At 41.0% G+C, this 27,279-nt stretch overlaps 1 protein-coding gene across 6 annotated transcripts in view; it reads right to left on the bottom strand.

Moving 5' to 3' along the window:
- The window catches only part of NR2C2 (nuclear receptor subfamily 2 group C member 2), an 88,459-nt gene that overhangs the window by 56,948 nt on the left and 4,232 nt on the right, over positions 1 to 27,279 (bottom strand). For 3 of the 6 annotated variants that reach the window (XR_011075696.1, XR_011075697.1, XM_068558266.1), the window contains exon 2: positions 17,928 to 18,011. The exons of 1 other annotated variant lie outside the window; for it this stretch is intronic. Coding sequence is in view for 2 of the 5 variants with exons in the window: in XM_068558266.1 (XP_068414367.1) it covers positions 17,928 to 17,987 (60 nt within the window). In the remaining 3 variants the exon portion in view is untranslated. Of the gene's footprint in view, positions 1 to 17,712; positions 17,843 to 17,927; positions 18,012 to 27,158; positions 27,177 to 27,279 lie in introns of those variants that run through there. 2 more of the 6 variants (XM_068558267.1, XM_068558270.1) reach the window with 2 other exon arrangements.

The raw sequence follows: 27,279 nt of genomic DNA, 5'->3' as shown, positions 1-27,279 counted from the left end.
CCTCCACAGATTTGCTGAGAGGGGGCAAGGGTCATGCTGGCGATGGGCTCAGTAATAAATTTATTTATTTTTAAAATATTTATTTATTTATTTAGGCTGCACCGGGTCTTAGTCAAGGCACGCAGACTTCTTAGTTGTGGCATGTGAACTCTCAGTTGCGGCATGCATGCGGGATCTAGTTCCTCAACCAGGGACGGAACCCGGGCCCCCTGCAGTGGGAGCGCGGAGTCTCACCCACTGGACCACCAGGGAAGTCCCTCAGTAATAAATTTAGATTGGGTGAACAGTCTTAAATATCCCTGGGATTCAAGGGAAGGATGCTTAACTCCAGAAGTGACAGGTAAATGGGAAAATACTTGGGATCCCCTACTCCTGTGGCCTTTAGAAAGAAGGTGTGTTCTACTGGCATCAGGGGCAGTTTAGATATGATCTGGCTTGAAGGCAAAGTGACGTCTTGATGGGATCTCCCAGAAATTCTTGCAGCTGTGTGAACTTCGAGCCTAATATTATGAACAGACATCAAAGCAGGAAGTCTACTTTTTTTCCTGAAGCATTCTTTTGAATATCATTTAGCACAATGATAAAAAGTCAACGACATAAAAATATTAGATGCATTTCTGACCGGTAGAGGCATCTCCTTTCCATCCTTTCTTGCCTACCTTTTCAGTGCCTGAAGTAAGTCTTGGCCCCTCTGCCTTAGCTTACTTTTTACCCCTTCAATCTGCTCCAGCTGCGAAGGACAAGCTCATTTAGTTCACAGTGAAGTGTAAATGCCCAGCAACACCCAGGTGTGTATTATACCTGGCCAGAGCACTTGCACTTTGACACGGAAACAGCTAGTCCAATGGACTCAATTAAACCATGAGCAAGCAGGGTGTGAAAGTACATTTGGTTACAGGTCTTCCAGGGCATGTTGTCTGACTCACACTTAAAGGGTAAAATCGGCACTTCCATTTCACATCCTTTCTAAAGTTAACCATGCTTTACCAACACACAAATGTTTACTGTCTAAAGAGTTCACGAAAGCCCAGCTCCTCTGGTCAGCCGTCTGTGACCCCCCCGGATTGGTGCACAAGTCCTGCTTTGGGCTCCCAGAGTGCCTGTATCTTAGCACTCTCCACAGGGCCCTCATAGTACCTGCTCAAGTCTACCTCAGAGGGCAGGAAGGAACAGTTCCTTTTACTCCTAAGGCCAGGCACATATCAGGCCCACAATGACTGGTTAGAGAATGAGTACTTTTTAACTTCAAGAATAAAGAAGAAGTCTATTTTACAGTCCTGAAGCTGGGACTCTGCCTAGACCTCTTTTTGTTTTACTCCACTCTTGTATCTATCTGCTAGTTAAACATCCTGCAGGTATGCACAACACCTGCCTTGGCAGTTTATCATATAAATAAACCAAGGCATATTGCCTCCACTGACACACGAGTGTATGTGGCTGATGGGAAAGTACATACCTTTTTAACCTAGAGCGAGAACCTTCTCTATTTCACCATAACATGACATTGCCTTGGCAGCATTTTTGGGGAAATAATTTTTAGGAAAAATTTCTGTGTTAACATGCAGTCATTCGGTAAAGGATGAACATCTAGGTTGAACAGAATGCCCAAAGCATTCAGCTAATAAGCAAAAATTAAGTTTCTAAATCTATAATTTATTCTGATCCTGATTTTTGGCTGCAACATTCCCATGGGTTATTAATAGGGCAACAAAGTTCACACCCTGTGGGGGAAAAAAAAATAACAGATCCTGCAGACTCAACATGTTACCGATCTCAATCAGGAACTTCCACTTCTCCTTAACATTCCTAGTGAAATAATGAACAATGTAAACAACTGCCTAAGTGGGTAAAGGGCTTCAGGCGGGGGACACCTCCAGCCTGAACTGAAATGTACCACGTCCTCCTTTTATTTTTATTTCAAAGGACCACCAAATAATAAGTGTGGTGAAGGGTCAATGGGCAAAGAGTTAACCGCTCTTTCTGCAGCAACTTGTACCACAGGGGGAGGAAGCCAGAGGAGGCTGCTGGTCTTGAAAGTGCTCGCCGCTCACCTCATACAAAGGACCAGAACCTTATACTGCCAGTGTCCACGTTCCTAAAGAATTACTCCTGTTGAGTGGCAAGGGCAGCTCTTCGTTATACTAAAGCCAGTGGAAGAATCAAACCTCAATATTAATAAATCCACCTCACTTAAATCAGAATTGATTAACCAGTTTGAAAATTTTCAAGTTGACAGTATGTTTAAAAAGATAAAACTATAGCCCTAAATTTCTTGGCACAAAAACAAAGATCCAAAATCAATGACCACTACCCCCAATTATATAAAACAAAGAGGTATTTAAGAACAGGTTCACATACTCTGTTCAGAGGCAGGTTAACCTACTGAAAACGACAACAACAACCACAAACAAACAGCTCTTGCTCCACTTGGGTCTACCCAGCACACTCAAATACAAGCTCCCATGAAGAAATAATTTGCTAGGTGCTAAATAAGCATAGCAATAGACACTAAATTGATTTCTTTCAAATACGTATTAGGCATCTAAATCCACTGCTTTTTACCACCTGCTATAAAAACAACTGCCTATGAAATATACTGCATTACAAGGAGACTTGCCTCCAGAAACAGAGAGAATGAGAAAAGGCTTCAAAATTAGTCTTATTTTTCTGCAGAACACTGCACTTACTTACCACGCCAATGGCTCTCTGCAGCTTTATTTACATTTTTTCTCAGCAACTTCCCCGGCCAAAGAGTCCAACCAAAACAGCCAGGGGTTGGTGGGGGAACTCATCGGCATGTGCTTTCAAACTGCCAGTGCAGATTCCATTCACCAAAACCAGACAGAGCTGTTTAAAGATGCCCTCTCTATGACCCTGCTCTGCTGAAGGTCAAGTACACTATCACTCCCTGTAACTAAGGAAGCAAAATTGACATGTTCCTGCTGTTTCACCAGCTGCTGAGGCAGTTTGTCTAATAATATGATTAATTGTTTCTAGGGAAGATGTAACTTTGCTTTACAAAGTTCTCCCTTCACCTAGATTGTTGCCTTTACTAAATGGTGGCCCCCACCCCAGACCACCTTTCCTGAACTGAGAGCTCAGGAGAATGTTACCTTGGAGTACAACCAACTCAAAACAGTTTTAAAACTATAAGGAGTAAAGGGAAGATCTGGAGAACTCAGAAATACCATGTTCTGCATATAGCATTTTCAATTTCACAGTACATTAAGTCAATATTTTTAAAGACATGGGGTCTTTGCAAGTTCCTCCTTCACTGAAAGGGAAGGCAACATCATAACCATCTGCATTACATATAAAAACACCCATAAGAATAACAGCACTGGGCTCGTTTAACAAACATTTTACTACATCCACCCAACACGTAACAGGCATGTGAATACAGGTCAGGACTCTAGCCTCCAAAGCCTCCTATTCTGGTCAGAAGATGAGCACGTGTAGTCAGGGCAAATGAGAGACTGTGGAATGGCTTCAAATCTAAGCCTCCCCTTCTCCCCAAGGCCACAGAGGAAAGGGAGCTCCCGGGGGAGGTCACAGAGAGGTGGGGCTGGGAGATAAGAGCACTTGCCTCCTGTTTGACATGGAGTGAATGCTGGTCAATCACCCTAAACCAAACAAAACAAATGAAAGCCTGGGGGAAGAGTAGGAAGAAATATATGGATATTTACTTTTATGTAGGATGGGAGGAGGGGATTGAAAGAGGAAGGAAATTAAAGAACAGTAAGTTCACACTGCCATAAATAATGAATTTCCACTCCACAAGTTTGTATGTGGAGTGGAAACTTAAAACAATCTAAGTTAAAAGAATATGCCATCCAGGGGCTTCCCTGGTGGCGCAGTGGTTGAGAATCTGCCTGCCAATGCGGGGGACACGAGTTCGGGCCCTGGTCTGGGAGGATCCCACATGCCGCGGAGCCACTAGGCCCGTGAGCCACAGCTACTGAGCCTGCGCGTCTGGAGCCTGTGCTCCGCAACGGGAGAGGCCACGACGGTGAGAGGCCTGCGCACCGCGATGAAGAGTGGCCCCCGCTTGCCGCAACTGGAGAAAGCCCTAGCGCAGAAACGAAGACCCAACACAGCCATAAATAAATAAATTAAAAAAAAAGAACATGCCATCCATTTTTCAGATTCTAGCACAAACCTAGGCACCCCAACCGAAAGGGGAAAAATTAATCAAGAGTAAAAAAGATGATTATCCTTTTTTAAAGCAGTGACTAAAAGTCCTTCCATCTCAACAACTAAAGTTCTAAGAAACGTAACACTCTATTCACTCAGTACAGCCAGTAAATGACATGTTAAAGGAAAGATTAATCCAAGGAAGCAAAAAGCTCCAAGGCCCAACTGTTGAGGTCCTCTCATCAAAAAAATTTGTTCATGCCCTCTGGCCTGGTAATTCTACTTCCAGGAAACCACCTTACACAAACTATCCTAAATACAGAAATGGCTTTATCAGTGTGTAATCCTAAATTATTTTTCTAGGGAATATGGAATTTCCTCTCTCAGGGGTTCAGATAAGGCAGAGCCCGTCTCCAACTGTAGAGGCAGAAAATGCCAGATACTTGCAGGTCTGGCCTCCCTTGGAGGAGGGCAGGGGGTCGATCAGATGCGGAGACTTTGCACTAACAGCAGGAGCCCCATGTCTGGCCTTGGCGGTGTGGTGTGCAGCCACAGCTTCAGACCAGCTTTTCAGTGAGATCTGGGTGCAGTTCCTAGATGCAAAGCTAGTCTTCCAGCTCTCTTGGTAACTCTGTCAAGTAAGTTATCTATCTATCCATCCATCCATCCATCCATCCTCACATATATTTTAAGTCAATGTTTTTTAAGAATCTCATTTCTCTTTAAATCAGCAACAGTTGGTTTCTGATGTTATTTGCTAGTAGATTCCTTGACTGGTAAAGCATGGATATATTTATCAGTGTTAATTTATAATAAAGAAAGGTCAGAAGCAACTTAAATGTCCTAAACTAGGAGATGGATTAGTAAATTATGCTATGCTCCCTTGATACAAAATTATGTAGCTATGAAAAATGATGGTCACGTAGGCTATGCAGTAACCCGTGGAAAGGATGATGACATTTAGGCTGTGAAATTAACATTCTGTGAAAACAAAAGATACAAAGTTGTATGCACAGGATGATTATAACTGGATGACACGCATGTGGAAAAAAAAGACCAAAAAAGAACATGTTTATTCATATAATAAAGAAATGTTGGGCTTCCCTGGTGGCGCAGTGGTTAAGAATCCGCCTGCCAATGCAGGGGACACGGGTTTGAGCCCTGGTCCGGGAAGATCCCACATGCCGTGGAGCAACTAAGCCCATGCTGCACAACTACTGAGCCTGCGCTCTACAGCCCGCGAGCCACAACTACTGAGCCTGCACGCCTAGAGCCCGTGCACCGCAACTACTGAGACCACATGTTGCAACTACTGAAGCCCACACGCCTAGAGCCTGTGCTCCACAACAAGAGAAGCCACCGCAATGAGAAGCCCGAGCAACACAACGAAGAGTAGCCCCCGCTCGCCGCAACTAGAGAAAAGCCCGCATGCAGCAACAAAGACCCAATGCAGCCAAAAATAAATAAAATTAATTAAAAAAGAAAAAGAATGTAGCAATATATACATAGGTGGTAAAGTCACAGACAAAAGGAAATGGCTCCATAAAATTCAGGACATGGCCACACACTGTTACCTCAGAATAGATTTCACTCGACCCTTCAAAGAGAAACTAAGACAAAACACTGGAGCTAATTCAAGCCCTCTCCCTCTGTTCCTGACTTTCCCCCTCTCCACAGCACCTTCCCCACCCAAAACCAATCCATGTGCGTATCTGAGAGCCATGGGCTTGAACCCCAAGAGATAACTTAATTAAAGTTAATCAAATTAATCAAATTAATCTACTTACTGAAAACTGAAGTTTATATCCCCAAAATGTGACATGCCAGATACATATCAAATAGAATTGGGAGGGTTTGGGTGCTTTTGTCAGTGATTGGTTACAAATGACACTCAAACTTACTCAAATGAAAGGGGAAATTTGTTGGAAGGACACTCACAGAACCCAGTCTCAGGATGTATGACTGTGCTATTTGGGAAGGGGAGAGCTGTGAGGCAGCTTCTCTATCTCTTTCTCAGGCCACCTGCTCACTCCCCTTTGCTTTTTTCTGAGAGTCTGAGAGTCACTCTCCGGCCTCTCTCTGAGGACCACCTTTCTCTGCTTCTACGTCCTGCAACAACTTGGGCTTACACATGGCATCATCTCAAGCCCTGACACTGCATGATCTTTTAACTCCAGGGTCTAATGTCACCTTTTACTGACCATATGCCAGTAGACACATTATTTAACCCTCTCCTGTGCCTTAGCTTCCTTAACCATGAAAAGTGTGAGAGCACCATTTCACAGGCATTATGTTAAGATTAAGCAAGATGATACAGAGCTTATGTGCAGTACCTGGCACACAGTAAGGGTTCAACAGGTATCACTGTTAGCAAAGTATGTTCTGTTGCAAGGTTATTTCTGTAATGTGATTTTGATTCTACAAAATTGTAAGCAGAGAAATGATGGCAGTATAACACTTGAAATCACACTGATTTACAAGTGACTGCTCCCAATTCCTTAATGCTTTGTATCACAGTGTAGAGCCACAGAATGCAAAGCACGTCGGCATCTAAGCTAACAGGAATTCAGTGTCACGCACGATGCCTATTCACACCAGGTTCATCCTCTTGTCTCATTCTGGCCATGTGTTCTGTGTCTTGGAAAAGCTCATTGCATGGTTCTCCCTAACCTTTATGCATTTACTCAGTAATTCACCATCTTTAACCCTTCCTTATATCCTCTTCCATAAAGCTACTTTCACCTTGTTTTTAAGACAAAATCCTATACTCTAATGTTTGATTTTTAGGAATTTAACATGTTTTTTAAATTATACTAGCATTTTTATTAGGATTATTATTACTTTTGTTAGTGCTCTAGGCCACCCTGAACGCTATTTTTCCATAAGCTCTGTTATTTTTTTTTAAAATTTACTTATTTTTTTTTATTTTTGGCTGTGCTGTGTCTTTGTTGCTGTGCGCAGGCTTTCTCTAGTTGCGACGAGCAGGGGCTACTCTTCATTGCGGTGCACGGGCTTCTCATCGCAGTGGCTTCTCTTGTTGTGGAGCACGGGCTCTAGGCGTGTGGGCTCAGTAGTTGTGGCTCGTGGACTCTAAAGCACAGGCTCAGTAGTCGTGGAGCACGGGCTTAGTTGCTCCGTGGCATGTGGGATCTTCCCAGACCAGGGCTTGAACCCATGTCCCCTGCATTGGCAGGCAGATTCTTAAACACTGCGCCACCAGGGAAGCCCAGCTCTGTTATTTTTAGTGTGTAGAACACAAGGTTTTCCAGAAACGCATATTTCGCATAAAAACAAAAATGCTTGTTTTCCAATTCTTAAGAGTAGGAATCTTATCAGCTCAATCAGTCCATCAGGGATACAGGTTGGCTGAATCAGCTGTAGACCAAGGAGACCACGGGTAATGTGCTATGGACGTGGCCACGCAGGTAAATTCCACAGCAGGGACTATGGGTAGCAATGGTTTAAAACCAGGGACTACCTCAAACTGCCCACCTTCAATGAAGAGAGTATGGTCTGTCAGGTCAGGGTCTGAGTGCAGCAGTGTGCACAATCAGCAGGCTCCTAGTTCAACCCTCAAAGACAGGCCAATCTCCTGCTCAAACTCCCCAATGGCTCCCCAACGTACATAGAATAAAATACAAATTCCTGACCATAGCCTATATAATCCAAGAAGACCTGGCACTACCTACCCCCCTGACCTCATCTCCCACCATGTTCTCCCTCGCCCCCTGCACTTCTGCCACACAGGTGTCTTCATGGTTCCTCTACTGTGCCAAGCACGCTCCCCTCTCCCCTACCTGGAATGTTACCCCACGCCCTGATACTCATATCTGAATCACTCTCTTACTTCATTCAGGTCTTCATTTAAATGTCACCTTCTGGGACCTCCCTGGTGGTCCAGTGGTAAAGAATCCGCCTTACAATGCAGGGGACGTGGGTTCGATCCCTGGTCAGGGAACTAAGATTCCACGTGCCACGGGGCAACTAAACCCACGTGCCACAACTACTGAGCTCGTGCACCTCAACTAGAGAGCCTGCGTGCTGCAAACTACAGAGCGCATGCACTCTGGAACCTGTGCACCACAACTACAGAGCCCACACGCCCTGGAGCCTGCGTGCCACAACTAGAGAAGAGAAAACCTGCATGCCACAACTAGAGAGAAGCCCGTGTGCCTCAACAAAATATCCTGCATGCCTCAACGAAGATCCCACGTGCCACAAATAAGAGCCGACACAGCCAAAAATAAATAAATTTTAAAAAACGATAATTTTTTAAAAAAATTTATGTCACCTTCTAAGAGAAGTCTTCCCTGAATGTGCTTAGATAGTACTCTTATCATTTTCTATCTCTTCACTTTTCTTTATAGCACTTATTGCTCTCTTGACATTTTTCGTTTGTTTAGACATTGGTTGTTTCCCAATAGGCTAGAAGCTTCACGAGAGCAGAGTATTTTAAACACTAGAACAATGCCCAGCACACCGCACACAGTAAGCCCTCCTTAAATACTCGTTGAATGGATAAATGCATACTTATGAAGTACCTTGAAGTCTATCAGTGAACAACTTTAATTTGCTTTACTAGTAATACTTTCCCTTACTTCCAGTTAAATATAGCAAATACATGCATTTATTATCTCTATTCCTTTAACAAATCACATTTAAGCATGAGTAAAGGATTAAGAAAATGTACAGATCCACAAGGACAAAAAGAATAGTCAAGGAGATGACAGTGGATCACAAATACTAACAAACTCTAGGAACAGGGAAAGTAGCTGGTGGAGTGGAAACTGACTCAGCAGAATGAACAAAGCTGAACTCCGAATGACTACAGAGGGGAATACTAATGAGAAACAAGCTAATTCCCACCCCAGAACCCTGGAAGGGCTCAGTACTAGATCCCTCAGTTCCACAGAAAGCTGGGTTTAGAAATAGGCTGAAAACCAGGGGCTGGCTGAATACCTGTGGTGCAGCCATGTGACTCATCACATGACCACCACTTCCTCATTCCCCTGCAGGGAAAGTGCAGCGTACCAGGCCCCAGACCAGAGACATCAAAACATCTTCCCAGCGAGGAGGGAGCCACCCTTCTTCACTTTGCAAAGAGTAGATTAAATATTGAACCTCAAACCCTCACTTTGTGCCATAACTTTAAAATCAACAACAATAAAAATGCTGGAGAGAAGGCATAAATCACCCCCACCCCCGAAGAATTCTTGCCTCCAGAAACTGAATGGCCCCAGAAAAGAAACCTATGGATAGTGACACGTGGGGCACCCTCCAAACAAAATGTGTGGGTGCCTATCTAATCACCACAAAGTAAAATCAAACCAAAAGTTGACAAGCCTTACTCTTGTACAAAAAAACATTTGTTTGTTTTTGTTTTCAGTTTTAAGTGCTTCATTTTAAAATGTGAACCAACAATAAGGATCATTAGCCACTTGAGAAAAGCTTCCTTATGAAATAAAGGAACTAAAAGAAACAAAAAGGAACTTGGATAAAACAGCACCTATGGAAGCAGCAAAAGAAAACTAAAAACAGCAAAAAACTGCAATTATCACCCTCACAAAAAGAGGACAAACTACTGCATACATGAGACAACAAAAAGTTGCCACACGGTTTGATCTGGTTCTCCCACCGCTCCACGTCGGGTTGCAAGGCCTGGGCGGAAGAGGGCAGAAAGGGACAGCACAGGGGGCCCAGTTCCTCGGGGATCTGGAGCGGCCCAGGCTCCACCCAAAGGAAGGGCAGCTCTCCCCAAGGGGCGGGGATGGAGGTACCCAAGAGATGGGCAAGGTTATCAGCGAAACCTGCTCCTGCAAAAGTGGAAACAAAGCCAAAAAGGGAAACGAGAACAGGGGAGCAAAGGGAAAACAGGCCGAAGTGGCTCAAGAACCAAGAAACTAAAGAAGGTTTACTTGCAGAAAACAGAGAACTGAAAGGGGGAGAGTCCAGCCTCTGATGAAGCAGGAGAGAAAGAAGCCAAGTCTGATGAATATCACACACCAAGTCTTATCAGTGGTCCCTGTCTCACTTCTTGTACAAGGTGGAGGAATACCGTTATCAACTATTTCGTAAACACAAGGTTTTTTTAAAGTGTTATCTAGAAACATTTCTAAGAAGGAGGAAATCCCACCACATCCAATTTTTCAAGACTAAATTTTCTTTTTTTTTTTTGAGAGGTGAATCATTTGCTGTTGCTTATTTTTCGATACAACCAGAAAATAGTGGGGTATTGAGTGCAGGAGGCTTTGACTGTCTTGGATGTTCAGCTTAACATGCCATGGATGGGGGTACTTTTCATTTCCTATTACATAAATCATACTAAATGACAACTTGGAGTCCTAGTCGTGCATTTAATACGCCTTGAACATTTAAAATTACTTCTGTTCTCATGTTGTTTTCAGTAAAGTTGTTTCCTAAAGAAAACCACCCCTTGATCTTGGCCCTGCCTGTTAGAACTGCCTGCTCTCTGTAACATCTTTCATCATGCTAGTCCATTTTCCTAGTAACTTTGTTAATGTGCTGTGAAAGACTGAAAATTGGAGTATGTATATGATATTAAAAATTGTGAATTAGTGGGACTTACAATGTAACAGTTTATCAACACTTGAAGATACTGGTACTTGATATCCTCTTACAGAAAAATTTGCTGCCAAATTTTAAGCTGGAATAACTTTAGGAAAGACAACTACATGTTTTTTTAGATGTTTGGTACATATGTTACAAATTGTATACAAACTGAAATGTCTGTGGACTGATGCTCAAAACAACCAATAAAATTTCAATTGAGAAAGGAAAATAAAAGAAAAAGTTGCTATAAAAGAAAAACAGAAAAAAGTTCCTAAAATGAAAAATAAGATAGCAAAGAAGAAAACAATGTTGAAGAAACAACAGCAGCAGCAGGAGCTGGGCAGTGACTATTTGCCACACTGTTACTATGTGACATGCTTTAGACACACTAACTGAATTCTCACAATAAGCCTCTACAATAAGTATAATCATTAACCCCATTTGATAGTTGGGGACACTGGCACAGCAAGGTTAAATAATACGCTCAAGCAACTGGTAAGACCTGAAGACAGATCTAAGTTGGAAATCTCCCTGAAAGTAGAAGCAGCAGAAAGAGCTAGAAACAGAAGAGAAAAAATGAAGAAATGATTAGTTCAAGAGCTCCAGTATCCAATTAATTAGGAGTTCTGGAAAGAGACTGGAAAAATACTGAGGGAAGATATTATCAGAGAACTACTGTAAAACAATTTCGTAGAACAGGAGGTTGTGAGTTTCTACATTGAAAGGACCCTCTGAGTGCCCAGTATAACGTATAAAAGAAAAACTACACTAAGAGGCATTACTATGAAATTTCAGAACAACAGGGATGAAGAAAAGATCTTAACAATGGAGGTAGGGGACAGAAAAGGCAGGAGAGAAAGAGGGAGAGAGACACCTAAGAGAATCAAGAATGTAAACGGCCTTCTCAAAGCTGGAAGGCAATAAAATGATGCCTTGAAATTCTGAGGTAAAATTATTATTTTCAACTTAGATTTCTATCCCCAAACTATCACTCAAGCATGTGGGTGTAAATAAAGACATGTTTAGATATGCAAGATCTAAAAACAATTCAACTCTGATGCACTCTTTCTTAGGAAGTGTTTGGAGCATGTTATTTACATTTTTTTTAAAAAAGGAAAAAAACATGAATTCAAGGGGCTTCCCTGGTGGCGCAGTGGTTGAGAGTCTGCCTGCTAATGCAGGGGACGTGGGTTCGAGCCCTGGTCTGGGAAGATCCCACATGCCGCGGAGCAACTAGGCCCGTGAGCCACAACTACTGAGCCTGCGCATCTGGAGCCTGTGCTCCGCAACAAGAGAGGCCACGATGGTGAGAGGCCTGCGCACCGCGATGAAGAGTGGCCCCCGCTTGCCGCAACTAGAGAAAGCCCTAGCACAGAAACGAAGACCCAACATAGCAATCAATCAATCAATAAACCTTTAAAAAAAAAAAAACAAAAAAAACACATGAATTCAAGGAAAGAATCCCAAACAAAAGACAAATAAAGGATGACAGCTGTGCAGCAGGCTTAAAAAGCAATCAGTAGGGACTGGAGCAGGAGGTCAGAGGACTTTAGGAGGAATGTTTTCACAGGAAAATAAAGGAAACTGAAAATTCCTCTGATGTATTTGTATGAAGAATAGTATTCAGAGGGTTCTACAACTATATTGGAGATACTAGGAAGTATATGTGATAATGTCATAGTTAGGTAACAGAACATTAATTTATGCAAAGAGGATACACTTCTATTGGGAGAATGAAGGGAAGATGTAGGTGTGTGAGGCACTGAATGAAAACTAAAGTTTATTTATATACTAAGTCAAAAAATGTCTAATACCAGAAATGAAAGCAGAAACTTATTACTGATTTTGCAGAAATAAAGAGGACTTTAAGAGAGTACTATGAACAACTGTACACCAACAAACTGGATAACCGAGATGAAAAGGACAAATTCCTAGAAACATACAACCTACCAAGACTGAATCATGAAGAAATAGAAAATCTGAGTAGACCTATAACTAGTAAGAAGATTGAATCAGTAATGAAGCCTCCCCACCCCTCAAAAAGCCCTGGACCAGCCCTAGTGAATTCTACCAAACATTTAAAGTAGAATTAACACCATCCATCTCAAACTCTTCCAAAAAACTGAAGAAGAGGGAACACTCCCAAACTCATTCTATGAAGCCAGCATTGCCCTGATACCAGTCAGGCAAAGACACTGCAAGAAAAGAATACTGCAGATCAATATCCCTTATGAATACCAATGCAAAATTCCTCAACAAAATACGAGCAAACTGTTATCAGCAGCATATTAAAAAGATTATACACATGACCAAGTGGGGTTTATTCCTGACAAAATTCAACACCCTTTCATGATAAAAACATCCAACGAACTAGGAACAGAAGGAAACTATCTCAACATAATAAAGGTCATATGTGAAAAACCCACAGCTAACATCACATTTTGTGATGAAAGACTGAAAAATTTTCCTTTAAGATCAGGAAGCCAAGGATGACTGCTTTCACCTCTTCTACTCAATATACTAGAAGTTCCAACCAGAATGATTAGGCAAGAAAAATAAGTACAAGGCATCCAAATTGGGAAAGAAGAAGTAAAAGTATCTTTATTCACAGATGACATGATCTTCCACATAGGAAAACCTAAAGATGTCTCACACACACACACACACACGTTAGAATAAACAAATTCAGTGAAGTTGCAGGATACAGAATCAACACAAAAATCAGTTGCATTTCTACACCGTTAACAATGATGCTCAAAAAAAATTAAGTAAACAATTCCATTTACAATAGCATCAAAAAGAGTAAAATACTGCCAGGGTAGAGGGGAGGAGGGAATGGGTGTTAGTGTTTAAAAGGTACAGTGTTTCAGTTTGGGGAGATGAAAAGTTCTGAAGATGGGTAGTGGTGATGGTTACAGAATAATGTAGTTAATGCCACAGAACTATATGCTTAAAAATGGTTATAATAGTAAATTTTACATTTTACCACAATTAAAACTAAAAAAACACCTCTCTCCCAAAAAAGGGCAATGTCTAACACTGATTAAAAAAAAAAAAAACTGGAAGAAAAAATGTTTTTAATAAAATAAAAAATGAACTTACTGTGTAGTGTAAAAGTCTAGGCTCTGAAGTCACTCAGATATGGCAAAGTAATCTCTCTACCTCTCAGTTTCCCCCACTTAAAGTGGGGAAAATAATAATACTTTCCTGATAGTGTTAACAGAAGTATTAAATGAGGTGATGAGCTGAGCATAACACCTGGCACACTGTATTATGTAGCTACAGATACATGTGAGAAATAAATATCTTACAAAACTGGAATCAAACTGTATATACTGCATATGTAATCATGCTTTATTGTTTTAGAAAGTATATAATTCTAATTAAAAAGTAGAAGTCACAAATCCCTCTAGTTTTTTTTTTTTTTCCATTTCTTTTTGTTCTTTTATTTTGGAAAATACCTCCTAATTTTGGTAGTGGCATCTGGTTGCTGTTGTGTATTGTCTTTAAAAAACTCTTTTATTGAGCTATAATTCACCTACCATACATTCTACCCATTTGAAGTGTTTAATTCAATGGTTTTTAGTATATACACACATATGTGCAACTATCACCACAGTAAATTTTAGGAAAATCTCATCCCCTCAAAAAGAAACCCTGTACTCTTTAGGTATCACTTCCAATATCCAGCCCTAGGCAACCACTATAACCTATTTTCTATCTCTGTAGAGTTCCCTGTTCTGGACATTTCATATGAATGGAATAAGATAATATGTTGTCTTTTGAGACTAGTTTCTTTCACTTAGTATAATGCTGTCAAGATTCATCCATGCTGTAGCATGCATCAGTAATTCCTTTTTATAGCTGAATAATATTCTACTGTCTGGATATACCACATTTTGTTATTCATTTGTCAGTTGATGGACATTTGACTATTTCTACCTTTTGGCTATTTTGAATAATACTACTATAAACATTGGTGCACAAGTTTTTGTGTGGATGTATGTTTTCATTTCTTTTGGGTATATAGCTTGGAATGGAATTGCTGGGTCATGTACTAACTTCATATTTAACTTTTTGAAGAACTGCCAGACTGTTTTCCAAAGTGGCTGCACCATTTTACATTATTACCAGTAATATAGGAAGTTTCCAATTTCTCCACATCCTCACCAACACTTGTTATCTGGCCTTTTTTTTCCCCCCAGCCATTCTAGTGGATGTAAAATGGTATCTCGTTGTGGTTTTGATGAGAATGGAAATTAATGAAACAGAGAATACAAAAACAATAGAGAAAAATCAATGAAATCAAAAGGCAGTTCTTTGAAAAGGTCAACAAATTCACAAATCTTTAGCTAGACTGACCAAGAAAAAGATTGAAATTACTAAACAGAATCAGAAATGAATGAGGAGAAATTGGTACTGACCTTAACAGAAATAAAAAGGATAAAAGAATACCGTGAACAACTGTTTTGACAATAAATTAGATGACTTACATGAAATGAACAAATTCTCAAAAAGACACAGACTACTGAAACTGACTCAAGAAGAAAAAGACAATATGAACAGACCTATAACAAGTGATGAGACTAAAACTGGAACTAAAAAACTACCTGCAAAGAAAAGCCCAAGCTCACATGGCTTCACTGCTGAATTTTACCAGACATTTAAAGAAGAATTAATATTAGCTCTTCATAAACAATTCCAAAAAACAGAGAGGTCACACAGTTTGCAAGTGGCAGGATCAGGATTTAAACTAGGCAATCTGGCTCCAGAGTCTATACTCTTGACCACTATATTAAACTGTCTCTGTGAATAACTGAATAAATTGGAGCACATTATAGGACATCAAGTTGTTTGTTTGTATGATCCAACTTTTGTAGTTTATTTTGGTAATGTGACTTATCTGGTCCATAGGGAAAAAGGTTGTTCTGGGGACTTGAGAGAAAATCATTTACACTATTGACAATGTTGCTCTATCTCATTTATGGAGCAAAAGCATGGGACCTGCTAAAGCTCCTTATATGTTTTTATTTCAATGACTTCTCACAACAATCCCATGAGATAATAGGCTCTACTACTACTCCCATTTTCTAGATGAGAAAACTGAGGAACAAGGCAGTCACCCAGATAGCAAATGGCAGGACCTAGATTTAAACCCCAATCTGTCTGATCCCTAGAGAGCCCCCTTTCCACTATGGAGACCCTGTCCTCTGGTGTAGCCTGTCTCATGCCTGATCCCTGCAACACAGAGTTCTGGTGAGCAGATCCCCAGTCCTATTACTCACCTGCGTGTGCTTCTGGCGAACAGGCAGGGAAGAGGTATGTTCCTTCACTGTCTGCTGACTGAATAAACAACTGTCCCCAAATGACTGCTAGTAACTCCTAATTTAAAAACTTCATTCCCACTCAATTATTGTTTAGCACCAACATGATGAACTGTAGGCTCTCTTACTCATTTGGCTGATCTAATACTGTATATAGCTACCACACGTAGTTTAAAGTCATTAAGCTTGAAATTTCAAAATAATAGCATGGAAATCTAGGGAATATTTTAAATAGGAAGATTGCTTTTATTCTCCAAATTAATAATGCCTCCTACTATTTTGGATGTCTCCTCAAAATGTGCTTTTTGCCATGGGAAACAATAGTTGCACTAAATTAATACATGAAATTCCATTTCTTGATGGAAATAAGGCATCTGACAGAAAATTTTACCTAGCAAATTTTCTGAATACATACACAAAACTTGTATTATCCTATAAATTACTATAGGTCAGTACTATAGGTTACCATACTAACCTCTTCTCCTAAAGAATTAGTGATGACTTTTTAAGGCAGTGATCCACATACTAGTCTCCAAGTCAGTCTCAACTGGAAACTGTATTAAATGCAAAATAACCCTCTAAATATTTGAAAAGCCAACAATGATTTTCAAGGTAATTGTTCCTAAGACAAACTAAAGCAACATATAAACACAAGCATTTTAACCCCAATACTTTCACAGCTCTTTAGCTCTTCCAAAAATATAATATTTAAAAATTTGTAAAATCTGCTTTCAACTTCAGTTAACACTAACCCTTATTTGCTGGGTGAAAGGGATGATTATACTGTTGCGTTAAAGTCAATGGTTGATCTAAAATCTGAAAAGTCTGCTCACCAATTTTACTGGTATAAACTGGCATTCGTGTACTTATTTTTATTTAAAAAAATCCTTTCTGACATTTAATGTCCATCCTTTGATAAATCTGTGTCTTCACCTTAGAAATACAATTATTGGTTCAAAGACACAAATCTGAATCCTTCTAATGGCTCCTGTTTGCAGCACGATGCATGGTTTATTGGAGGAGCTTTGGAAGAAGTGAAACAGAACTGGGTCAGTGTGCCCTTGGCCAGTTACTTGTCCTTGAGCCTTGGTTTCCTCACCTATTAAATGGGAATAGCAATCACACCAAACCTCAAAAGGTTGTTGAGGACTGAAGCCCTTGCAGAGGGCCTGGTACAGACTGAAAAGATCTGGCCCTACTTCCCTCCGTTACACCTCAAGCTGCCTGAGCATTCCAAGCTACTTCATGCCTCTGTCCTGTCTTTGCATAGGTTTCTGACTTAGGATACCCTCCTCAGCATCTGCCAGTTTCCCACCCCGCTTCCTTAGGTCTAACAAATGATTACTTGCGATGCAAGACCCACCTCCAGGATTACCTTCCTCACATGGAGTTTCACGTCTCACCATTTTATAATTACTCCTTAACCAGGCCCAGAGAACACTAAAGGAAGAACCAATGGCTCATTCACCTCCATATTTCTTAGCACTTAGCAAAATCCCCAGTACATGGAAGAAGGTCAACAATGACTGTAGAATGCACAGAATCCGCTTTCCACCATACACAGTATTAACAGAGTATCAAATGTGCAAGAAACTAAGAGCCTTTGACTTAAAACTATACTCACAAGTTTGACAAGCATCATTAGACTCTTAGTTTTTGTTCAAAGTAAAATCTTTAAAGTCACCTCATCGTATGCAGCCAGGTCACCTTATTCATGCAAAGAAACTTTAGGAGCAAATGTTCTTGTCATTTTCATTTTTCTTCAATGGCAGCATCCTGCTTTGGATTTGGCTCACATGCTGACTTCATTGGGACTGTTTTGAAAGAACAGCGCACACTGATGTACTTTTCCTTTTAAAATCAAGGGTGCCAGCTATTTTGCTAGCCCCTGTCACTCACCTCAGCCACCTGCTGGGTCCCCACTCTGTGCTGAACCAGCCCCTCCATATTTGTAGCCATGGTGAAGCAAGATCATTAGAGAACCTGTTTGGAAAGATGTAGCAACTTCTATCAGGTGGAGAGAAACCAGCCTACTTGAAAAACATCAGTAATCAAAATTCTTCTTTGGTACCATCTGGTGCAGATTTTGCCCTCCACAGACAACGAGCTAGCAGACTAAGCATATCTGGATAGGCTGCACCAGCTTCTTCGATTACAGGTACTAATATTAATCAGTAGTAACATTTCAATTTGGAAACAAGACTTGCCCTGGTAAATACAGACAAGGTGAATTTGGAACTTTATCAGTTCTCTTGGGTTGTAACAGCTCGGTTCACCTCTCAGGCAGGTGGGAATCGCACCTTTTTGGATAGCTCCTTGTCACAGTGTGCTGAATAAGAAGGTGGCTATCTGAGAAAGGTGTAAGATCAACTTCAATACAGAGCATTAGACTGCTATCAGCAACTGTACTTCTGTTACTAGTGACCAAGCAAGGAGCAAAACCCTGCCCAGGTGCTAACACACCTCACTCACGGGTTTAAAGACAAACACTATCACTAACAAAGTAAGAAAAGAAGTACGGAGACTGCATTACTAAAGTGGGCTAAGAACACGGTGCTTATAAATTTATCAATTTATATTTTTAAGTCCTCATTAAATTAGAAACCCAGATAATTCAGCTTTATATTATTAGAAAAATTATGCCATCATTTGCCTTAAATTGAGGAAGATCATCTAAAGTCCAAAAAGCATGCTAGTCTCCTGGGTCAGGATCACTTGAGTGCAAGCAGTGTTGATGAACAGACCCCCTGGTCTCTTCAGGTCATGACATAAAGATCCCCTGAATAGTCCCTAAACCCTTTCCAATTAACTCTACCACAAAAAATTCAGGATAAAGGGATTCCTCTTTGGACCTAATTCCTGGACAAAGCAAAGACTTCATTATTGACTGCACAAATCCTATGGTTAACAGGAGTTTAAAGCTCTTGTATAATTTATTTTCAGCATTTATACATAAAATCTATATAGTCCTACCAAGTGTGTAACACATAAAATGCACACACAGTTCATTTGCTTGGCCCCTCCTCAATCACAAACTGGACTATTCTGCAATGCAACTTTACAAAACACTTTTCCTATAGTTCTCACCTAAAGTATTATATTTGTAAGCACTGCTGATGTCTATAAACTTTTTCACTCTCTGGTAACTTTCTACATTATTCTATCCACTATTAGACAGCCACTTCTATTATCATAATTCCCCTTCAGATTATTTTATTGGCAAAATGGTAATGAGAGAGAAATGGGAGCATGAAACCATGAGGGACAAATATAAAAGAAATCGGCCCTGCCTTCAAGGATCAATATCCTCTAAGAGTACATACTGCATCAACTGCTATAACGATACCAGGTCACCAGTGTCAGTGAATCATCTTCACAGGACAGGGTTAGGTCCAAGATTGGGGAGGCAGTGTTTCTGGTTATTTATTCTTTTAATAAGTATTCAAGACCTTTAACTTTTGCTTACTTTTCTTTGTTTCTAGAAGAAAAAGCACAGAGAAACACTGACTGGTCTTTTCCTCTACTCACAGTTTGATTCCAACTAATAAGGCATAGAGGAAAAAAGCATCACTTCACATGTACCAGAAAAGTCAATCAACTGTTGTTAAAAACACAACTATTGCATGTGAAAAGTCTAGATTTCTAATCTTTTTTTCCTCAAAACAGTAAATAAGAGCTCTCTAAAGAATCAAACGGACAAAGATAGCAAATAGATTATATTAAGAAATAAAACCCAAATATGCAGCTGTGACTATTAATTTTATCACTTTTAGGTGTTATTAGCATTTCTATTGCTGTTAACTGCAGTTTTATGCAAGAAATACATGAACTTGAGTATTACAAAAATATTGTTAGGGAAATATTACTGAGGATTAGAGTACAGAAATAACAAAGTATTAGAAAGGCATATCTTTCTATCGGGTTTCCCTAAAAGAGGTGCTTGATCCTCCAAGTTGTAAGGTATCACAATGTAAGAAGTAAGTAAAACAACATCCTCTGGTGATGTTAAGAAGTGAGGGAAAACATTTAACAAAGACTATGGATGTCAGGATGTCAGGGAGTAAGACTCACCTGAGAGCTTGTTTTACTGGCTACCGCAGCCATAGGCTGAGACACACAGTGAGAAGGAAGGGTAAAGCTTTGGAAAGGGTACTGGGAAGTGGTTATCAATGAGGGGGTGTCCTTCAAGAATGAAAAGCTCCAGGGAACAGTGGGTCGTGTCTACATATTCACCAGCACAATATAATTTTGCATTTGAAATTTGAAAAACAAAAAAACCCTATTGTTTTGCCAGTACAAACTAGACAAAGCACTTCAAAACAGCCTTGCTGGTAGAGCTAAGCAGGCTAATGTAAATAGTAACTAACACTTACTGAGTGGTTACTATACCCCAAGCACTGTATTCATAAGTACTCTGGACTGAACACTAAAGCAGCTCTTGGAACAGAAACATGAGTCTTCAAAGGCTGGCGCTTGACCCACTCAGCTCCTAACCCTGAAGTACTGCCCCCAACCACCACAATGTTTCCCAATTAATTAACCAAAGAGCTATAAAACCAAGTACCTTAAGTTAAAACAAAAACAAAACAACAACAACAACAAACACTACAGAATATTTTCCTATGGTGGTTTTAAACTAATCAAGTTCAACCACCATCAACCCTTGAAAAATAACTAGGTAATAAGTTGACCGCTGAGAATTAGTAACAACAATAAGAAGGAAAAGAGGAGGAAGAGGAGGAGAAAGTCCTTGTCCTTTAAGAACTTAAGAAGGAAACTGCTAAGAGCTGTGCAATGTAGATGCTACAGAGTGTCCGAAGGAAGAAGCACCTCTGAGAGCAAGGACAGTTTCACAGGAGAGGAGCCATTTAGACTAGTCTTGAAGGAAAGTGGGAATTTAGCAAGCAAACAGAGGGCGGATGGGAGAGAATTCTAAGCAGAGCTCAAACTGCAGGTTATGAGGAGAATGGCACAGCTGAGGAACAGCAGGCAATCTGGTGAGGACTGTTGGAGAGGTCAGGGGAGGAGAGAGGCTGACACTGTAGACAATGAGAACTATCAGAAGTTTGGTAGGGAAATGTAGTGATCACGTCTGGATCTTCAAAAAAAAAAAAATCCTTTGGGGGACAGTGTGGAGATGATAGAAAAGGACAGTCTATGGGAGGCCAGTTAGAAAGTGGTGGCAACAAACACTATGGATGCAGGCAGACTCTTAAACTTAACCTGAACTAGTGAGTCTTTCCTGTATAGCGCAGAAATGACAACAGGGCACAGTATATAAAAACTGTCATACAGACCACAGAATGGCGGAAGTGAAACTATTATTGCTTGGCCTCATGTGGCAGTAGGTTTTATAACATAAATTCTTTCAAATACAAGTAGATCAATATCACTCTTAACAGCAAAGATACAGAGAACACAATGGTGACTTTAATCAACTCTTCCAGACTTACGAAAAGTGTACAGCTGACCAAACTTTGCAACCAGAGTGTCTTTGGTTTCAGTGGAGGGCTACAAACCCCAATGCAGTGAAAGCTGGGCTCGGACCGGGAGCACCTGAATACCAGTGAGTTAGAGAACAGCCCAGCTATGCTCTCCACAGGGGCAGGCTGAGAGGCCAATGTCTCAAATAACAATAAACAAATCCTGGGACAAGGAAACTCTGTCTTCACTGACAGGAATGGGTGAGCCTACCTTTCCCTTCACAATCAACTGATTCACATCATCCTTATTTATGTATTACGTGGCCCATAATCATATAACATTCAAAATATTTACTGCCTTGGTAGTTTGTCTTCTGAACAAATACACTGGGTTTAGAGGCTCTGGCAGGCACTAAGCTAATTTCTCTGATACTGAACTGCATGAGGTTATCATTAATAATAGATCTTAATACATGGGGCTTCCCTGGTGGTGCAGTGGTTAAGAATCCCCCTGCCAATGCAGGGGACACGGGTTCGAGCCCTGGTCTGGGAAGATCCCACATGCCGCGGAGCAACTAAGCCCGTGCGCCACAACTACTGAGCCCGCGCTCTAGAGTCCACACGCCACAACTACTGAAGCCCGAGCGCCTGGAGCCCGTGCTCCGCAACAAGAAAAGCCACCGCAATGAGAAGTCCACGCACCTCAATGAAGAGTAGCCCCCGCTCGCCGCAACCAGAGAAAGCCTGTGCACAGCAACAAAGACCCAATGCAGCCAAAAATAGATAAATAAATAAATTAATAAGAAAAAAAAAAGAATAGCTCTTAATACAATGTAAAGGGCCTAACACTGTGCCTGGCACACAGCAGGCATGCAATGCATGGGAGCTACTACTAGCACAAATTTCAAAGAAATTTGAAAGCAACAACAAACTGTAAAATGCGTATTATAATTAGGAATATGTCTCTCATTTTGACATAAGATCCACATGAAATTTAACTACATATGTATATGCATTATATGCTCATACAGCATTTATAACTGATTCTATTAAACTGCACAACTGAGTGAAATGAGATGGCTGAATTAGGATAAATCTCATAAATATTTAAAAATAAACCAATACCTAATAACTATTTGCAAAATAATACTGGGTTCAGAACTTCTTGATAGGCACAAGGTATTCAGTGTAAGTTTTACTATGCTAAGATTGTCAGAAGTCTCTTTATACTCATGGGAAAATAAAAACAAAAATATAAATAGCCTGGGAATTAAAAAATGAGAAATACATAGCTCAAGACTTGAAATCATAGATCAAGACTTGAAAACAGGAAATGGAAATCAAGTGACAGATTTAGTATAATTCAGTAGATGTTCATCAACATAAAAGATGCTTACGGGGATGCCTCTAAGGTCAAGTTGAGATATACATCCTGTCTGTCAGAAACCCTGACACTAGTTAGACTCAAAGATTACTTACCTTTTGGGTAAGGTGATTTCCTGTCCCCACAGGAAACTTGTTTCTTCCATATTACAAGTCTGGGCTACGAGAAAGGGGCAGCGATGGTATGTGTGTGCTGGGGCTGGGGAGATGGGTGAGCAGTGACTTGCAAGGAAGAGAAGTGGCTCTCATCTACATGGAGTTCCTAGCTACCAGAGCAGTGCAACAGGTCTCTGTGTGGAGACCTTTCCTAAAATATCATTGTACAGTGTGGGTGGCTTTCCTCGTTTTACCAAGGGCCCAAGTGTAAGGGTGAAACGCACCTTCTTTGTTTCTATTAGTGTGACCCAGGGGTAGACGGATGGAAGGAAAGCAGGACACATTTTCTGAGAACCTACAACGTGCCTTATATCAAACTAGGCATCATTTAATCCTTAACATACCTTCTGAGTAGGTATGATTAGCTGCACCAATGCAGACAGAAAAAAACGGAGACTTAGAAGTTTAATCAACTTGTTCTGAGTTATCCAGCTGGAAAGAGGTAAACCTGGGATTCTAACTCAGGTCTCTTTGCCTCTAAAACCTCTGCACCAGGGACTTCCCTGGTGGTCCAGTGGTTAAGACTCTGTGCTCCCAATGCAGGGGACCCAGGTTCGACCCCTGGTCAGGGAACTAGATCCTGCATGCCGCAACTAAAGATCCCGCATGTCGCAATGAAGAACGCCCATGCCGCAAATAAGACCCGGCGCAGTCAAATGAATGAATGAATGAATGAATGAATATTTTAAAAAATAAAATAAAAAATAAAACCTCTGCACCACAGCACCCTTCAAAATAGTTTCCCAGAAGAGGAAGTCAAGAGAAGAGAATTTTAAAGAGTGACAGGAGACCAATTAATTATCCAAAGGAACAAACTGCTTACATCAATAAGCTTGATCATTTAATAACTCATTTATATAACCACTAATTCCTAAATATGTGATTGATGTTTCAGTATTACTCACAGAAATTTCTGACCTAGCTCCATCGGGACAGTAACATGACAGTTCCTTCAGAACTTGAACACACCTTTCCCTTAAAATTTTACCTACATAATAATCATATTGATTCAAACAGTGAGGATAATTCTACCATCATTTTTAAAGTAAAATTTTTTACTGAAGTATAACATGCAAATACAAAAGTGCACAAATCATAAATGAAACAGCTCAATGAATTTTCATTCAGAGAACAGAAACATGCGAATGCCACTCACATCAGAAAACAGAACATTACTAGCACCTTAAAAGGCTCCCTTGTACCCCCTCAGAGTCCCTTACTTCCCTTCTCTCCTGACTTTCACTATCATGGATTCGTTTTGCTTGTTTTTGAGCTATATGTTAATATATTTTTTGTGTGTCCGGCTTCTTTTCCTCATTAACCACGAGTAGTTAGTGCATTTTCATCCCTGTATGGTATTCCAACATATGACTATGCCACAATTTACTTATCCATTCTATAGCTGATGAACATTTAGATTGTTTCTAGTCTGGAGCTCTTATGACTGGTGTTCCTATGAACACTCCTGTACCGACGGTCCCTGACTTAGGGTGGCTTGACTTAACGATTTTTCAACTTTATCATGGTGTGAAAGTGATATGCATTCAGTAGAAACTGTACTTTGATTTTTGAATTTTGATCTCTTCCCGGGCCAGCAGTATAAAGTTACGATCCTCTCTCATGATGCTGCGCAGTGCCAGCTACAGTTCCCAGTCAGCCACATGATCAAACAACTGCTACACTTACAACTGTTCTGTTTTTCACCTTCAATATAAATTACTGGAGATATTCAATACTTAATTATAAGACAGACTTTCTGTTAGATGATTTTGCCCAACTGCAGGCTAATGTAAGTGTCCTGAGCATGTTTAAGGTAGACAAGGCTAAGTTACGATGTTTGGTAGGTTAGGTGTATCAAATGCATTTTCGAATAAATTTTTTAAATTAATTAATTAATTAATTAATGGCTGCGTTGGGTCTTGTTGCTGCGCGTGGGCTTTCTCTAGTTGCGGCGAGTGGGGGCTACTCTTCGTTGCGGTACGTAGGCTTGTCCTTGCGGTGGCTTCTCTTGTTGCGGAGCACAGGCTCCAGGCGCACGAGATTCAGTAGCTGTGGCACGCGGGCTTCAGCAGTTGTGGCTTGTGGGCTCCAGAGAGCAGGCTCAGTAGTTGTGGCGCATGGGCCCAGCTGCTCCACGGCATGTGGGATCCTCCCGGACCAGGGCTCAAACCCATATCCCCTGCATTGGCAGGTGGACTCCTAACCACTGCGCCACCAGGGAAGTCCCCTCGACATATATTTTAAACTTACAAATAACCCCATCATAAGTCAAGGAAGATCTGTACATGCCTTTTGATGTAATGCTACCTTTTCTTCACTTGAAAATTTTCCTACTTTAAAAAACTGACTGTCTTTCTACCATTTCAGAAAAGAGACGTATGTTATAAATTTAAAATTTCTTTTAAAAAGCTGTACTGTATTAATTATGTCATCAAACATATTCTAATTATGTCTTTTCAGCCAAAGGCTGACATGCACTTTGAGATATGTGCTTTTAATCTTGGTAAAAGGTGATTTTTCAGTAATTCCAGGTTTATTCACCTAATCAACCTAGTAGAAGGAAGCATTATTGCAGAAGCAATGGAGGAGTGGAGAGAAAGAGAATGAGGGCAGTACAAATAATACATAATCAGATTCACTGTACAATAAATACCACCAGGGGAAATGCAACCTGAAGCCTGCTGGCATTGTTTAACTTACGAGCCATCCAATCTCAGCTGTCTATCTTTCTCAGTGGAGACCTGCCTGCCACATAGAGGTAGGCAGTTATTGGAGTTTTTATTGGAGGTGCATGTGTGAGCAGCCAGGTAAGAAACTTTTTTTTTTGGCATAGCTTCTATTCAAACATGAACAACAAAGGTAAGTAAGGTGGCTCCCAGTAAAACCATAAAGCCTTCAAGTTTGTGTCTGGCCCTGCCAGCCTCTCATTTCTCTCCCCACTCTTTGAATAGCATTCACTTCATTTTCCAGGCCCCAACACCTTCTCTCATACCTTCCACTAATCCAAAGAGAGAATGATATGCTCTTCTATCGTTGGCAGAAATCCCCCCCTATCAACATGTTAACACTTCCAGGGATTAGAATCATCAGGGTTACTGTTGATAATTTTGGAATGAAAGGTTTCACCTCCTATTATGGACTTCAGGCCTCTTATTAGAGTGGAAGAGGTATCACACTCTGTCCCTGAGGCTGGCTTTCATAATTATAGGCTACCTGGAGTCCAGGGGTAATCAGAAAGATAGCTGAGCATCTGAGCTAGCCTATTCCTTTCCCATCCTTAACAATTCCCTTCCCGTCCCTCTGCACCAAGACTCCCAGATGCTGGGGTATGAATCTGCTCTTTCTGTCCCCCTAACAATGCCCTATGCCAATGCCCTGATCTGGACTTTAATGTCTTCTATCCAATCCCCCCACCATCACTGTGAGCTATGCTAGTTGACTGTTCCCAGGGAGTCTTGCCTTTTTGTACAGAGCCCCTGCTGCTTAAAGCTCTAGCATTCAGGGCACCTGAAGAAAGGATGGGAAGTAGCAGCAGTGCGTGACAAGGGATATGGGCAAGGAATGGCAGGATGGGACAAAGTCACAAAGAGAATCTCAGCCCCCAGGCCTATTAGGTTGAGGCAAGTGAAACTCCAACAGGTAAGAGCGTATCCTTTACAATGTGTGACAGATTAGGTTAAAGATGATAATCATACATGGAGGGAAGAAGTCTACATCTAAGCTCCTCATAACCAGCAATAAAGTGAAAAGAGATAAACTAACCTCTGACAGGTGAGTTTTGCAACAGGTGTGAGGCTAGACTTGATGAGCCTTAAGACGGATTCCTTCCCAAATTCCCCCTATGCAGTATTGATTAAGGGGGACTAGTATCTGCTCTAGGAGGTGCTTTGGGACTAAAGGAGCATATGGCACATAGGTAAGCAGACTCGAGGATAAAAATCCCAAATGAAAGCCCTTAATATGTGGAGACAGTCAGGCAGCTAGACACATGAGGCCAGTGTTCAGGGCCAACGCTGAAGGTGGGCTGATCCACACAGGCTCGCCTGCCTTGCTCTCTATGCCATCTGGATAACAAGTGGTCCCTGTTTCTGACCCAAGTCTCAGTGTTGGCTCCCCGCCTCCCCATTTTACAACTGGGGAATGTATAAGCCTCAGAGAGGCTACCCACTCAAGGTTCCAGAAACAGGCGATGCACTGTCACTTGACTCCTTGGAGACAGATGCTAAAACTTCCCAGAAGTCCTCATGAAGTGACGTTATTACACATAGGGTTTTTCTTCTTTCTGTAAA

The sequence above is a fragment of the Eschrichtius robustus genome, chromosome 12 (genome assembly GCF_028021215.1).
Source record: "Eschrichtius robustus isolate mEscRob2 chromosome 12, mEscRob2.pri, whole genome shotgun sequence".
In the NCBI taxonomy this organism is placed as follows: domain Eukaryota; kingdom Metazoa; phylum Chordata; class Mammalia; order Artiodactyla; family Eschrichtiidae; genus Eschrichtius; species Eschrichtius robustus.
The sequence above is the reverse complement of the archived record's forward strand: the minus strand, read 5'-3'. Positions and strand labels throughout refer to the sequence as shown.